This window comes from Polypterus senegalus, chromosome 11 (assembly GCF_016835505.1).
Source record: "Polypterus senegalus isolate Bchr_013 chromosome 11, ASM1683550v1, whole genome shotgun sequence".
Lineage (NCBI taxonomy): Eukaryota > Metazoa > Chordata > Cladistia > Polypteriformes > Polypteridae > Polypterus > Polypterus senegalus.
In genome coordinates, this window is record NC_053164.1 from 8,878,150 (window position 1) to 8,893,829 (window position 15,680).

At 40.0% G+C, this 15,680-nt stretch overlaps 1 protein-coding gene across 1 annotated transcript in view; it reads left to right on the top strand.

The window, feature by feature from the left end:
* wdr62 (WD repeat domain 62) overlaps nucleotides 1–15,680 on the top strand; it is a 188,952-nt gene that overhangs the window by 59,064 nt on the left and 114,208 nt on the right. The window contains exons 4-5 of the mRNA XM_039770094.1: nucleotides 5,222–5,279; nucleotides 15,164–15,334. Coding sequence (XP_039626028.1) covers nucleotides 5,222–5,279; nucleotides 15,164–15,334 — 229 coding nt within the window. The remainder of the gene's footprint in view (nucleotides 1–5,221; nucleotides 5,280–15,163; nucleotides 15,335–15,680) is intronic.

The following is a 15,680-nucleotide window of genomic DNA, read 5'->3' on the forward strand; positions in this document are numbered from 1 at the left end:
TAGGGTCTGACAATGGGTCCAAGGATTTCATCCTGATACCTAATGGCAGCCAAGGTGCCTTTGTCAAGCCTGTAGCGGTCTGTGTGACCTCCATGGATATGCCTCCCCAGACAATCATTAACCCACCACCAAACTGCTCATGCTGAATGATGTTACAGGCAGCATAATGTTCTCCATGGCTTCTCCAGACCCTTTCACTTCTGTCACGTGCTCAGGGTGAACCTGCTCTCATCTGTAAAGCACAGGGCACCAGTGGTGCATCTGCCAATTCTGGTATTCTATGGCGAATGCCAATCGAGCTGCATGCTGCTGGGCAGTGAGCTCAGGGCCCATTAGAGGACATGGGGCCCTTGGGTCACCCTCATGAAGTCTTTCTGGTTGTTTGGTCAGAGACATTCACACCAGTGGCCTGCTGGAGGTCATTTTGTAGGGCTCTGGCAGTGCTCATCCTGTTCCTCCTGCCCAAAGGAGCAGATACTGGTCCTGCTGATGGGTTATGGACCTTCTATGGCCCTCTCCAGCTCTCCTAGAGTAACTGCTTGTCTCCTAGAATCTCCTCCATGCCCTTGAGACTGTGCAGGAGACACAGCAAACCTTCTGGCAATGACACGTATTGATGTGCCATCCTGAGAAGTTGGACTACCTGTGCAACCTCTGTAGGGTCCAGGTATCGCCTCATGCTACCAGTAGTGACACTGACTGTAGCCAAATGCAAAACTAGTGAAGAAACAGTCAGAAAAGATGAGGAGGGAAAATGTCAGTGGCCTCCACCTGTTAAACCATTCCTGTTTTGGGGGTCATCTCATTGTTGCCCTCTAGTGCATCTGTTGTTAATTTCATTAACACCACAGCAGCTGAAACTGATTAACAACCCTCTGCTACTTAACTGACCAGATTAATATCCCATAAGTTTCATTGACTTTATGCTATACTCTGATTAAAAAGTGTTCCTTTAATTCTTTTGAGCAGTATATATATATATATATATATATATATATATATATATATATATATATATATATATGTATATATATATATATATATATATATATATATATATATACCACAGGTTTTCAATGGGGTTGAGGTCTGGGGACGGAGATGGCCCTGAATGGAGCTTGATTTTGTGTCTGCTGAGCCATTTTTGTGTAGATTTTGCCATATGTTTAGGGTCATTATCCTGATGGAAGACCCAATGACGACCTATCTTCAGCTTTTTGGCAGAGGGCACCAGATTTTGATTTAAAATGCCCTGGTATTTCAAGGAGTTCATGATGCCATACACCCTAACAAGGTTCCCAGGGCCTTTGGAAGAGAAACAGCACCACATATCCTCCACCATACATTACAGTGAGCATGAGGTGCTTTTCTGCATACTTATTCATGGATTCACGCCATACCCACTTAGAATGTTTGTTGCTAAAAACCTAAATTTTAATCTGACCGAAGAACACAGTCCAGGTTGAAGCCCTAGTACCGCATGGCAAACTCCAGGCATTTACATTTGTAATTGTAGGTGAGAAAAGGCTTTTTCCTTGCATGTTTCCTAAACAGCTTGTTGGCATGGAGATAGCGTCTTATGGTTGTCATGGAGACTTTGTGACCCCAAGATACCACTCTTTGGTGCAGTTCTCTAACACTGAGCTTTGGAGAATTTTTGACTTCTCTTACCATCCTCCTCACTGTGCGCGGTGGCAAGATAAACTTGGGTCCTCATCCAGCCTTGTTGGTCACTGTTCCCATTGTTTTACACTTCTTTATTATTCCTCTGACTGTAGATACAGGCAGTTTTAGGCGAGGAGCTATTTTCTTGTATCCATTACCTGACTTGTGAAGGTCGACACACATCTGCCTTACTTGAACAGCATGGTGTCTTTCCCATGTTGAAGAATGGCTAAGAGCAATAGGACTCTGTCACATCATATTTATACTCCAGGGACACAGGAAGTCATTAATTACTAATTAAAAGGTCCAATTTACTCTGCTTAACTTAAAAAACTAAACTAGAAATGACAAAAACGCTTTAATTACATTTATTTTATAGGAATTATTAGGGGTGCCAATAATTGTGGCACACATGATTTTATGTAAAAAATGTATTTTTTAATGTGGGATTTTTTTCCCCCAATGAATAAATATACTTCAATTAAAGGTTGGATTTTTCTCTATTTTGTGTTGTGAGCCTTTATTTTTTGGGGGGGGAAAAAAATATTTTATACATACGCACATTTCTACTCGGTATATGTGCGGCACCCAGCATCAAAGCAGTGCTACTGTTTCTGTGTGGTTTCCTTTTCTTTTCTAGATTCACATCCATGATGGTGGCTTTATCAAATGCAACGAAAGTAATTGCAAAATCGTTTACAAATTTAAAGCAATTGATTGTAATCAATCCGTAACAATATAATGGAACAAACTATTCAAACTCCCATGACTGCTTTAGTGTTGTTGGAAGATTTCACAAATGGTAGAAAAAATGTGGACATCATACTGATTTCTTGTACCATGATGGTGACTGGCTTCTAAGTCAATTTCCCTTTCCCAGAGCTCTCCTCCTGGAGCTGTGTGCTGAACTGGCGTCATCTTTACAAAGGCAGACTGTGAGGAATTGTGCTCTACCTGCTCCTTTTCAAGTTCTGTCCACCCTCAAGCTTTTAGTCACAGGAGCTTTTCAATGTGAACTGCTTTACCGATTGGGTGTTTCTCAGTCATCACTGAGTCGCGCCATGCCAGCTGTTAGGGATGATGACATTCGCTTATCATCCAGATAGATAAGATTTCCTTACCCTTTGGTTGGCAAACAGGAAAGCACAATTCTCGGCACATTACTTATAAAGGCATAGAGTGAATTTGCTTAAGTAAATAGAAAGCATTACCACTCTTATTATAAACTAGTCATTAAGCCCGTTACAATAACGGGTGCTGGAACGTATTGCATAATCATTATTAGGAACAGTCTATATCAAATGGCAAGGGACCTTGACCTCATTCTGTTTGTTGTCTTAATTTTTTTGTTAAAAATATTTTTGCAAGAAGCCTAAAGTAAAATAATATTAAAAATAAAATAGAAACATATATGACAATACAGTAAGTATAATTAATATTGCCTTAGTGTTACACTTTAACAATCTGTAATACACAATCTCTGAAGAAGATATTTAAGAAAATGTTTTTATTTTTTTACCTCAGGAAATTTTTCAATAAAATTTCATTATAGACGACATTTTTTGCAAACCCTCTTGTTCAGGACCATCTACAACGTTGACAACAACATCTGTAAAACTTCTAACTCTTGATAATGCAACATATAACTGACCGTGGCTGAATACTGGTTCTGGCAAGTAAATGGCAACTTTTTCTAAGGTTTGCCCTTGAGCTTTATTAATTGTTATGACAATGGCTAATGTAACTGAATATTGCCGCCTTCTTATGGTAAAGGGTAAATTAGTAGAGGATTGAGCCAAATCAATACGGGGAATATTCTGACGCTCATTTTCTTTTTTACAATCGATCTATTTGCTCGTATTTTTCTTTGTCTTTAAGGCCTTTCTTTTGTTGATGTTTACTTGCTGAGCTGACCATTCTTCCAGGACATGTTGCTTATGTACGATTTGAGTGTCTGTGTCTTTTGTCCTATTTGACGTTTCCTTTTTTTTGGTTGGCATGTTGTTAGTAGATAGTTAGTAAACATGCACGGGGCAGTATGTGTGTCGTCTGCCCAACAATGCATTTTATGTGCACGGCTGCGACTACCTAATCAGCACTCTCCCCAGCAATGCTGTCCTTTATTTGCTTATCATGCGCGGCCGTGGCTACGCCATTCACTGTGTGCTCAGCTTCCAGTGTATGTGCGTCCACGATGCCGGTCATGCGTGTCGCACCGAGCCTCACAGCATCGCACTTCACCAAAAGACACACACACACGGACACCTGGATGCACACAGGGGTTTTATTAAAGAGGATGTGAAAATCATCTGTGTTGGGGAAAAATGCGTCTCATTAAGATATATAAGTGTCTCGCCAATAATTGCAGCTTCTTGCTGCTCAAACAGTGTTGCTGATGCTCAGATGGTGGGCTGCGACTTGCCTTTTCACATCAACTTTGATATCGGATCACTTCATTTTTCATTTTTTGGGCTCTGTACGACTTTCTGAACTTGAACGTTTGAGTGCTTTGACTCTCCAGTTTCCCTTTTTTTGTGTATACCACTGCTTAAGCCACCAAATAGTACATTTTTGCCATGCCTCTACGTCTCTGACCAGAACCTCCATTTCACATTCACTGAAATTCTTTCCATATACCATTGCCTTTTAACAAAGCACTGAACGGAAGGGGCAGTTTTTATTTATTTGCGTATTCAAATATGCAAAATTCTGGGAAGAGTCCGAGTGGGGCTGTAGACATGTGGCTATGCGTTCCCTTTTATAAAACCCAATCAACATAAATGTTAAGTGTGTAGAACTTTGCTTGCGCACAGTTTTATGCATCTATATTTTTTTAGTGTGTTTGCATTTTTCTAATTTTGTCCGTATGTAATGTTTTAGTGTGAATTCTACGCAAGGTGTTATACATTAGGTTCCAAGAGAAGGAAAATGTGGGGTGAAAAGAATTCTTACAGCATTAGTGACTGAAGGGAACCACTGTTTGAACATTTAGGGAGCAGAAGTGAGGAAAGAGGTCAGTGAATACTGTAGATCCTTTACAAAATGAAGTAACTGATTAACAAAGCTAAAGTGACCATGCTGATCGCACTTCATGAAGGAAAGAGTGATTAGTCTTTAAGATGATGGGCTTGTGGGAGGCAGAGTGCAAGGGACCCGGTAGTGTCCAGTGTGTTTTGGTAATAAGAAGGGACGAGAAAATGAGATGACAAGGAAGGTAGAAGAAAGCAACACACAATGTACTGAATAAACTGTGACTCCGTTAGATGGTGTATGTGCCATATGTTGTGAGCATCTGTATAATGGATGGGCAGTTTGCACATTCTTGTGTTGCTTTAATTTCATGAAATAAGAGACCGCAATGGAATATAATATGTTACCGATCAGTTCTAAAGTATTCTTAACAATACCTTTCCATCTCCTTTTTTTTTTTTTTTTAAATTATTTATGTAGTCTTTGGGGTATCAAAACTAACATTACATGAGGTGAATTCTGCTTTGTAACTGGAAACATTTTGGTTTGTAACACTCTTCAATTTTTCCAAATGCTTGTTTTGCAGAAAAACATTTACTGCTTTGGCATTTTCACAAGATGGAAAATACTTGGTCACCGGTGAGGTAAGCCTTTGAGAGTCTTGAACATTTAACATGGTTATTTTTATATTTAATAAAATATGTATGCCTAATCTTTTTGTGTTTTAAACCTCTCTCGTAATTCCTCTTTAAAATCCTGACCACCTAGAAATATTATGCATTTTCTATGAATGTGAGCTGAAATCTATGAATATTTTCACTGCCAAAAGCAGAATGCCCTAACATTTTGCTGGTTTTGCTTCAGTGACTTTCTTAAGGGAAGCAGCGATTACTAAGTGTCCTTTTTTCCATCCTCCTTGGCCATTTTGACAAAAGAAAATGAAAATAAAACTTCTTTTTCCATCTCTCCATTTTATAACCAGCTTATCCATGCTGAATTTTGTATTGGAGCTCTTTGCTGCTTCCTGATTGACATAATATTAAACATTTGGACTTTTATTTTTTTATCAGGGTTGTCGCTTTTTAAAATGATTCTCTGTTGACTGTGTTTTGTAATTGCTCTGTAGTTGCAATTTGGGGTATTCACATATAATACGTAAAACGCCTTTTCTGAAAGTCCATGTCTGTCTGTCTGCATGAAGCAATTCTGCCCCCCCAACCAGTTTTATTCAGATATGGCACACTTATTTTGCAAAGAAATTTGTTGAGGCGGTCCAAATTTTGTTGAGATAACCTCAGACAAGACTGTACTATACATAATTTTAAATCTGAAAATTGAAAAGCATTGGTGAATTTGTGTAAAACGAGGAAACATTCTGTGCAACTTCAGTGTTAACTTTACCATGACAGAAGTTACATCAACTTGTATATTTTGCTGTTTTTTTTTTTTTACCTCTTATTGTTGTTTCTGACAGCAAACGGATCCCCAGTACAAGTTAATAAAGAACCATACAAACTGCATGTATGTGTACGAAGTCACCGTCACTGGCTGATTGACTGTGCGTGGGATGCTGCATGAACTTTGGTGGTTTGAGAACTGGTAGTAGAGAATAAACGCATCAGCACCTCAGTCCTCCTGATATGTTAACTCGTAACACGCAAGTTAAGTTTTCCTAACCGTAAAAATATAAAGTGCAAGCAAGGAAAACAAAACCTTATCTGAATATGAATAAAGGACCCTGTGGCATTTAAGCTCTTATACACATAGTTAATAAACGTTTTGTCAGTGTTTATACTAAACCAACCTCACACCTCCATTATCCACAGATTACACTTACTGTTTCACTGACTCTGTAATTTACTAGGGTGACCAGTTGTGTTAAATTTGAACAGCATTGCGAGGAGGACCAAGAATCACACAGACAGACAGTCATTTATTGGTTTCCATTTCAAGCATTTTGCACAATCAAATGTTTACTTGCAAAAGTGTTTTTCTTTGTTTTGTTTCTTGTGCCCTGATCCCTCTTTGATGACGATGAGAGGCATTAAAACAGTGTGGCTTCTTGTCTGAGCGCACACATTCTATACATGTGTCCAACTTTGGGACTTTGAAAATATGGTCATCCTATACTATACTGTCTGTGCCACATCCACCCGATATTTTTAATGGTCACCCGCCATAATAAAGTTTACCTTTCACTTTTGTTATTCCTTAATAGCGACTTGCAAAGCTGTTCAATCATGGCAACATTTTATAAGAATTACTGTGGTTTTAGTATTATTATAGAGGACAGGAATGAAGGTCAGTAGGACAACCATGACAGAATACATGTGTGTGAATGAGAGGGAGGTCAGTGGAATGGTGAGGATGAGGGAGTAGAGTTGGAGAAGGTGGATGAGTTTAAATACTTGAGATCAACAGTACAGAGCAACGGGGAGTGTGGAAGAGAAATGAAGAAGAGAGTGCAGGCAGGATGGAGTGGGTGGAGAAGAGTGTCAGGAGTGATTGTGACAGACGGGCATCAGCAAGAAGGTCTACAGGACGGTAATAAGACCATCTGTGTTATATGGGCTGGAGACGGTGGCACTGACCAAAAACAGGAGACAAAGCTGGAGGTGGCAGAGTTAAAGATGTTAAGATTTGCATTGGGTGTGACAAGGATGGACAGGACTAGAAATGAGGACATTAGAGGGTCAGCTCAGGTTGGAGGGTTGAGAGACAGAGAGGTGAGATTGCGTTGGTTTGGACATGTGCAGAGGAGAGATGCTGGGTATATTGGGAGAAGGATATTAAGGATAGAGCTGACAGGGAAGAGGAAAAGAGGAAGGCCAAAGAGGAGGCTTATGGATGTGACGAGAGGGGACATGAAGGTGATGGGTGTAACAGAGCAAGATGATGACAGGAAGATATGGAAGAAGATGATCCGCTGTGGGAACCCCTAAACCCTATTATTATTTAGGTTATTTTAATTGGCAACTTCAGACTGTTGTGACCATGGTGTGTGTGTGTGTGTGTGTGTGTGTGTGTTTTATTTATTTATTTATTTTTGTTGTTTGTGTGATGGACTAGAGTCCTGTCCAGACCTGTTTTTGGCATTTTTCCCCAGGCCTGCTGAGAGAGGCTTTTGGCCCTCTGAAATGAATGGAGAAGGTTCTAGAACACACGTACTAAACTCGGTTCATTGATGTCTACAGTACCTGCACTGCTCTTAAATGCACCTGACTGTTATGCCTTGCATATCTTTTCTAACTTGCAGTGCCCGATATCTGTCTTATTAGGTTAGCCTGAGCTGTGTCCACAGGTGTATAAACCGGTGCTAAAATGTATTATGCTACCGCATAAATAATAATCAACATTACACTACACTTGAAAGTAGTTCAGTTATTTAAATAAAGATTATTTCTAACAAAAGAAATGCCAAGCTTAATAACCAAATTCTCTAGTCAGATCACCCGAGAAGGGAGGAAAACATAAACTCCAGCTGACTGCATGCTGAAGAAAATAAAACCACATTGGGTACCAAAACCAGCTCCCAATGGGCATTCTGTAGTACTTAAATATCTCAACATTGTGAGGATACTCTTGAGAAGCTTTCTTCATCTTCCCAGCATCACAGGTGGCTACAGTGTATGAGGGTCAGGTGACAGTGGCACTTAGTGTCACTAATGTGTACAGGAAAAAGGAAACACACAAAAGTATTAATTAGTTACCAGTCTATAACATACCAAGTAAAACTGCATAGGAAGTACTCTTGTCAGTCGTAACGCCAATGTCACCATCTCTATGAAGGGGGTAAAATTCAGTTCAGTTTATTTTTATATAGTGCAGGCACAAAGTGCTTTGGCAAATTCTCAGGTAAAATGCAATCGCAAATTACATAATGAGTAACAAAAGCAATGTATTCCCTGTATAGCCCAAGATTACGCAAGGAATGTCTCAATGGGCTTTAATAGGCCCCATTTTTTGACAGCAGAAGATGATGAGGAAAACTCCCCCCAAAAAAATAAGAGAAATCGGAAGAAAGGCAATTCAGAGAGACCCACCCCTTACAGGTAGGCTGGGTGTGCAATGGGTGTTGTCAAATGGGGGTAAATACAAGACACAAAATAGAACACAAGTTGTCCTCTTCTTGGAGCGAGATGGTCAATCTGTCATGGCCACTCCACAATACAACAGTGGTAGACGTAAAGGCTCTGTGAATCTAAAACTATAAACAAACATCTTAGCATGCATTTTATGAACATTTTTGATCTACTTTCTGCTTTGTTTTAGTACCTGCAAGACATTACACTCTAAGAGAGGGCAAGAAGAAAAAAAATATATTGTTTAACTGCCTCAATATATTTGTTTGTAGTCACAGGAAGAGCTAAACAGCACATGGTATTTACTTGGCAAAGCCTAACTTGCAAGCCTTACAGGTGCTCTTCTTGGAGCGAGATGGTCAATCTGTCATGGCCACTCCACAATACAACAGTGGTAGACGTAAAGGCTCGTGATTAATATACGGTGGATTCAGAAAGCTCTCGGACCCCTTTTACTTTATACACACTTTGTGTTGTAGATTTTATTCGAAATAGAGAAACTTTCCATTTTTGCACATTAATCAGCGCTCGATAACCCGTAATGACAAATTGGAAACCTGTTTTCAGAAAGGTTTGCAAAATAAGTCAAAAACTGAAGTCTCACAGTCCTAGAGGTCTTCAGACCCTTTTGCTGTGACACTCCAAATTGTGGTCAAGTGCCTCTTGTTTGCTTTAAATCTCTTTGAGATGTGTCAAGAACTTGGCTGAAGTCCACCTGTGGTGACCTGAATTTAATTGACATCATTTAGAAAGGCACATACACGTGTACTTCTGTATGTAAGGTCCCACAAATCCACCCTGCGTATGTCAGGATGGAAAGCAAGCTAATAATTGAGTCAGTAATTGTGAAATGGAAGACGTTTGGAACCGTCAGGCCAAAATTAGTAACCAGATAAGAAGGGCCTTGGCCAGGTGATGACTAAAAACCCAGTGGCTACTCCAACGGAGCTTCACAATTCTCTGCTGAAGATAGGAGGAGAACCTATTGGAAGGGTTGCCATCTTAGCATCACTCCATTAATTAAGTGTTTATGGCAGAATGGCCAGATGGAAGCCATTTTTGGGTAAAAGGACTCTGAGAGCATGAGATCAAAGATACTCTGGTCTGATGAGACTCTTTGAGAAGAACCCTGAGCACAGTATGTGTAGCGAAGATCACTCAGTGCTCATCACCCACCTAATAACATCCCTGCGGTGAAACATGGTGCTGGTACCATCATGCTGTGGGGGCGCTTCTCAGCGGAAAGGACAGGGAGACTGGGTCAGAATTGAGGAAAGGATGAATGCAACCAAATACAGAGAGGTTCTTGAAGAAAACCTGCTCCAGAGCACACGTGACTTCAGACAGGCTGACAGTTCACTCTCAAAGACGGCAACAGTTTACAACCAAGATAAAGGTGGAGTGGCTTAAGTATATATTTTTTTGTTTAATAGCAATTTTTCTCACACCTCCCAACAATGACTATGCTCAAGTAGTTCAGCCAAAGCCCATGTGTGGAGAGACCTGACGATGCCAGTTTCAAGACATTTCCTTCCAATCTAATGTCTCTTGAGAGGAACTGCCAGCAAGAATGAGATAAACTGTCCTAATCCAGGTGTGCAAAGCTGGTAGAAATTTGCCCAAGACGACTTGAAACTGGAACTGCTGCTTAAAGGGCTTCTAGAAAGTACCGAACCCAGAGTTTGAATATTTCTATGAATGAGAGATTTAAGTTTTTGATATTTTTTTAATACATTTTTAACACTTTCTGAGAACATGTTCTCATTTTGTTGTTAATGGGGTATTTAGTTTAAATTGATGGCAATAATAGCAAATTTTTCCATTCTACAACTGAATAAAGTGTGCTTAAAGTGAAGGAGTCTGGGTGTTTTTTGAGTCCAATGTAAATTCCATTAATTAGGAAAAAAGACAAAGTGTTGGGTTTTTAGAAATATGTTCTGAAGTGTTCGTCTGCTCTGGCCTGGCATACCTCTAACAGGTATGCCAAGCCAGCATTCCAGACTTTTTTATGCGTACAAATATAACTCTTCCCCTTACAGTACTTTTTTTTTTTTTTGTTCCTTGCCCCCATTTAGTTTGGCAGCCTACCAGTGACATATTTATTACTCGGCAGAAGACTACTGTACAGTGATGCTTTGTTAAACGCCACATTAAAAACTGTGTTTGGTCTTCAGTATGTAATGGAGCAGGGTTTTTTGGTTTATAAGTAATTATCATACAGGCCTGCATAATCAAACAGAACATATTTAAATGTGAAATGTACACACAGATTTAATGGGTGTAAATTAAAAAGCAGCATCTGCAGTCTGTGAATCTAAAACTATAAACAAACATCTTAGCATGCATTTTATGAACATTTTTGATCTCCTTTCTGCTTTGTTGTAGTACCTGCAAGACATTACACTCTAAGAGAGGGCAAGAAGAAAAAAAAATATTGTTTTACTGCCTCAATATATTTGTAGTCACAGGAAGAGCCAAACAGCACATGATATTTACTTGGCAAAGCCCAACTTGCAAGCCTTACAGGTGCCCTATGAATTGCATGAGTTTTCTTCAAGAGACTGAAGGTGGAACCCCTCCACTAAAGCTGATGTTACGATTTACGTAAATTTTACTCATGGGGTATGTCAAATTTGCTGATCTTGTCACTGGACCTAGTCAATTTATATGGCTAAAAATCATTGGCTGTGTCACATTTACCAACCAAGTACCAGCTTTCCAGCACAGTCTTGCTGGAATGTGTGTGGATCCCAATGCCCCAGAACATGCTTCACATGAGACTTAAAACAGGGGTCCTGACTCTCTGTGGTCATAAAAGATTCCTGTGCATCTGTCATAAAGAGTAGAGTATACCCTGATGTCCAGGCTAAACTGCCCACCATGGCGTAGTCATTCTGGCTCCTTAACACTAGAATTAACAACATCTACGAAAAATTTTGCAAATCTGGCCAACCTTAAATCCCTTCACACCTCTCCGTCAGCGTCTTTTGTCTTGTAAATGTGTTGATCACCACAAGCAGCCTGCTATACATCACCCACCGACGAAGAAAGGGCACAAAGCTGTCCTAGCCCAAGCCTTAATTATCTTGGAGTGAAGTGCTGGAGTTTTAGAGGGGAAAGAATAGATCTTTATTTGGAACACACGCATTTCACGTGTGTTTTGTGTCTACAACAATTTATGTAAACACATTGTTAAAACAAATGTTTTTCATGTTTTAGTAATACATGACAAAATATAGACATGAAGTGTATAATGTGTGAAGGCTGAAGACCAAATAATAATCATGTTCACAAAAGGTGCAAGTATAATACGACAACTTCCGTGGTGTAGCAGTAAGAAATGCTGACTTGTAATCAAGAGTCCCCCGGTTCAATTCTGGCCACTTCCAATATTTACTGGGATTTGGAGATTGTAGAGGGAGAAGTGCTGCTCAGATTAAATAAGCTGAAATCAAACAAATTGAAATCAAACAGGATTAGATATTTGCCCTCAAGTTCTTAAGGAGGTTAGCAAGTACAGATATAAAGCCTGGAAACATTTTTAGGAACTCACTGTGCACTGGGGAGATTCCGATGAAGTGGAAAATGGTAAACATCATTATATTATATAAAAAGGGTGGCCAAGACAGATCCAAACAACTGTAGGCCAGTAAGCTTAATGTGCATCACAGGAAAATGAATAGAAGGAATTATTAAGGATATGATTGAGCAACACCTGGCAAAGACAGAAGTTTAACTGAACAGTCAGCATGGGTTCAGAAGAAGGAAGTCGTGTTTTACTGACATATTAGAATTCTATGAGGAGGCAACAAAAGGATAGTGAAGAGTGGAGCTTATGATATTATCTATCTTGACCTTCAGAAAGCATTTGATAAGGTGCCACATGAGAGGGTGGGCATTAAAATAAAAGAAGTGGGAGTTCAGGGTGATGTTTTTAGATGGGTGCAGAATTGTCTCAGACACAGGAAGCAGAGGGTGATGTTGTGAGGAACCTCATCAGAACTGTCCAATGTTAAGAGTGGTGACCAGTAGGGGTCAGTGCTGGGGCCGCTGATATTTTTAATACATATAAATGATTGTAATATAATATGTAAGTAAGAAGCTGGTTAAGTTTGCAGATGATACCAAGATAGGTGGATTAGCAGATAATTTGGAATCCATTATATCATCACAGAAGGACTTGGGCAGCAGACAGGCTTGGGCAGATTTGTGGCAGATGGAATTTAATGTCAGCAAATGTAAAGAATTACACATAGGAAGTAAAAATATTAGGTTTGAATACACCATGGGTGGCCTGAAAATCGAGTGTACACCTTATGAGAAGGATTTAGGAATCGTAGTGGACTCTAAGCTATCGACTTCCCGACAGTGTTGAGAAGCCATGAAGAAGGCTAACAGAATGTCAGGTTATATAGCGCCTTGATGTGTGGAGTACAAGTCACAGGAGGTTCTGCTCAAGCTTTATAACATACTGGTGAGGCCTCATCTGGAGTAATTGGTGTGGTTTGAGTCTTTAGGCTACAAAAAGGACATAACAGCACAAGAAAAAGGTCCAGAGAAGAGAGACTAGGCTGATTCAGGGCTACAGGGGATGAGTTATGAGGAAAGTTTTAAAATTATGAAGGGAATTTGTCCAATGGATAGAGACTGTTATTTTTAAATGAGTTCATCAAGAACACGCAGACACAGTTGGAAATTTGTTAAGGGTCATTTTTCTTTACACAGAGAACCACAGACACTTGGAAGAAGCTAACAAATAGTGTGGTAGACAGTAAGACTTTAGGGACTTTCAAAACTAGACTTGATGTTTTTTAAGAAGAATTAGGTGCATAGGATTGGTGAGCTTTGTTGGGCCAAATGACCTGTTCTCATCTAGATTGTTCTAATTTACATAAACACGAGACAAGTGCAATTACAAATAAACTGCTGAACATATAGTGATTAGTAAATAAAAGTAAAAGTTAAAAAAAAAATAAATAGTGGTCGCAAATGTAACAAATGTACTACATATCAATTCACTACTAGGGGTAGATCGGAGGGCATGATGACTGCACAGAGTTCAGAGTCAAGACAGCTAAGAGGCAGAAGTTGTTGCAGAACCTGACAGGACTGGTTTGGATGCTACAATATTAAGTCAAATCCGTCAAATCAAATAGCCTTTTATTGTCAATTCACTATATGTGCAGAACATCCAGGAGAATCGAAATACTGTTTCTCTCAACTTCGTAGTACAAAAAAATATAAAGTATAAAGTACAACATATAAGAAAATTAACATTAGAACTTGTAAAGTAGACCTGTGTACAATGTGCAATAGTCAATAGTGCAAAAACCAATTACAGCAAAAAAGAAGGTGCATTATAGAGTAGCTTAGGAGATGTACAAAAAGACAGACAGTTAGCAGCAGATGTAATATTGAGTCCTTATATAATATCAGCTGAGGTAGGGTACTTGGTAGATAGTGTCTTTTTGTTACGGTCCTCGGCAGGGGGCAGTCTTCTCCTACATGGATGTGGGCCAGTGAGACCATGGGAGAGGTGGGAATGGTCCACCATAATGCTGTTATCTTTGTGGATACAACACTTTACAAAGATGTCTTCAGTGGGGGGCAGAGAGGACCCAGTGATCTTTTCTGCTATGTGCACTGTCCGTTGTAGGACCTTTCAATCAGACACTGCAGTTCCCAAACCAGACAATGATGCAGCTGGTCAAAACGCTATAAGTGATGCCCGTGTACAATGTGGGGAGAAGTGGAGGAGGTAGGCTCGCTTTTTCCTTTTTCAGGGAGTGAGATGCTGCTGCACCTTCCTGGCTATGGAGGTGCTGTTAATTAACCAAGTTAGGGTGTACACCAAGGAATTTGGTGCTCTTGACCAGTTCCACTGCAGCGCCCTTGATGTGCGTTGGGATGGCGGACAGCATTGGCCTTCCTGAATTCATCATTAAGTGACAGATTATTGCACTTGCACCAGTCTGCCAATCGTCTTGTCTCCATTTTGTGAGATCGCTCACTCCTTTGCCATTGTGTCATCTGCAAACTTCTTTATGGTATTGGAGTAATGTTGTCTCCTTTACTACAGTCAATGTTCAGTTTTGTCAATACTTATCCATTATATGCCTTAGTGTCATTTTGGTACCGGTGCTAAGTTGTGGAAGCTGGTAGTGGTATACAAGTCAGAAGTTTAGTATTAATCCAACAGCCGCAGGTTGAAGATATTACAGTGGAATTGAGAGAGCCCTGTGCTCTTACCACATTAATCAAGAGAGGTTATAACTCCAAAATACTTCCAGGTTTTGCTCCTTTCACAAGTGTCTGCGACATGTTTTCTGACAGTTATTAAACTACTGCATGTTGCGTAATTCCCTAATGTGACACCAAGTTAGTGCTGTGCTCTCTGCACTTCCTGTATAGACATGAGTAACACATTGTTTTTTTTTTTTAAACAGAGTGGCCACATGCCAGCTGTACGGATTTGGGATGTAACCGAGAAGACGCAGGTCGCAGAAGTCCAGTGCCACAAATATGGAGTGTCTTGTGTGGCCTTCTCTGCCAATTCCAGCTACGTTGTATCTGTTGGATATGAGCACGACATGACGGTTAATGTATGGGAGTGGAAGGTATGGACAAGTATATCTGTGACAAGTGTGTTTTTATGTAACAGTCTTGCATATTTGTAAAACACCATTTTTCATAATGTTTGATTGTAGTTTCACATTTTATCCAAGGCTTGATAAACTTAATTATCTTTGTGTAGTAATTCTTGGACTCTTCCTCGCAAGCTTTGTCCTCCACCTCCCGACTCTGGCTTACTGACTTATAGTGAAGCGACTCCTTTTATAATGCACATTGGCAGTGCCCCAGGTGTGTGTTGACCTTCTTCCAAAGGGTTCAGCTGTAGCTGCAGCACCCATTGAGCCCAAAATGGCTGCTCCAAACTACAACTCCCTCTAGCTGCCCTCTGGC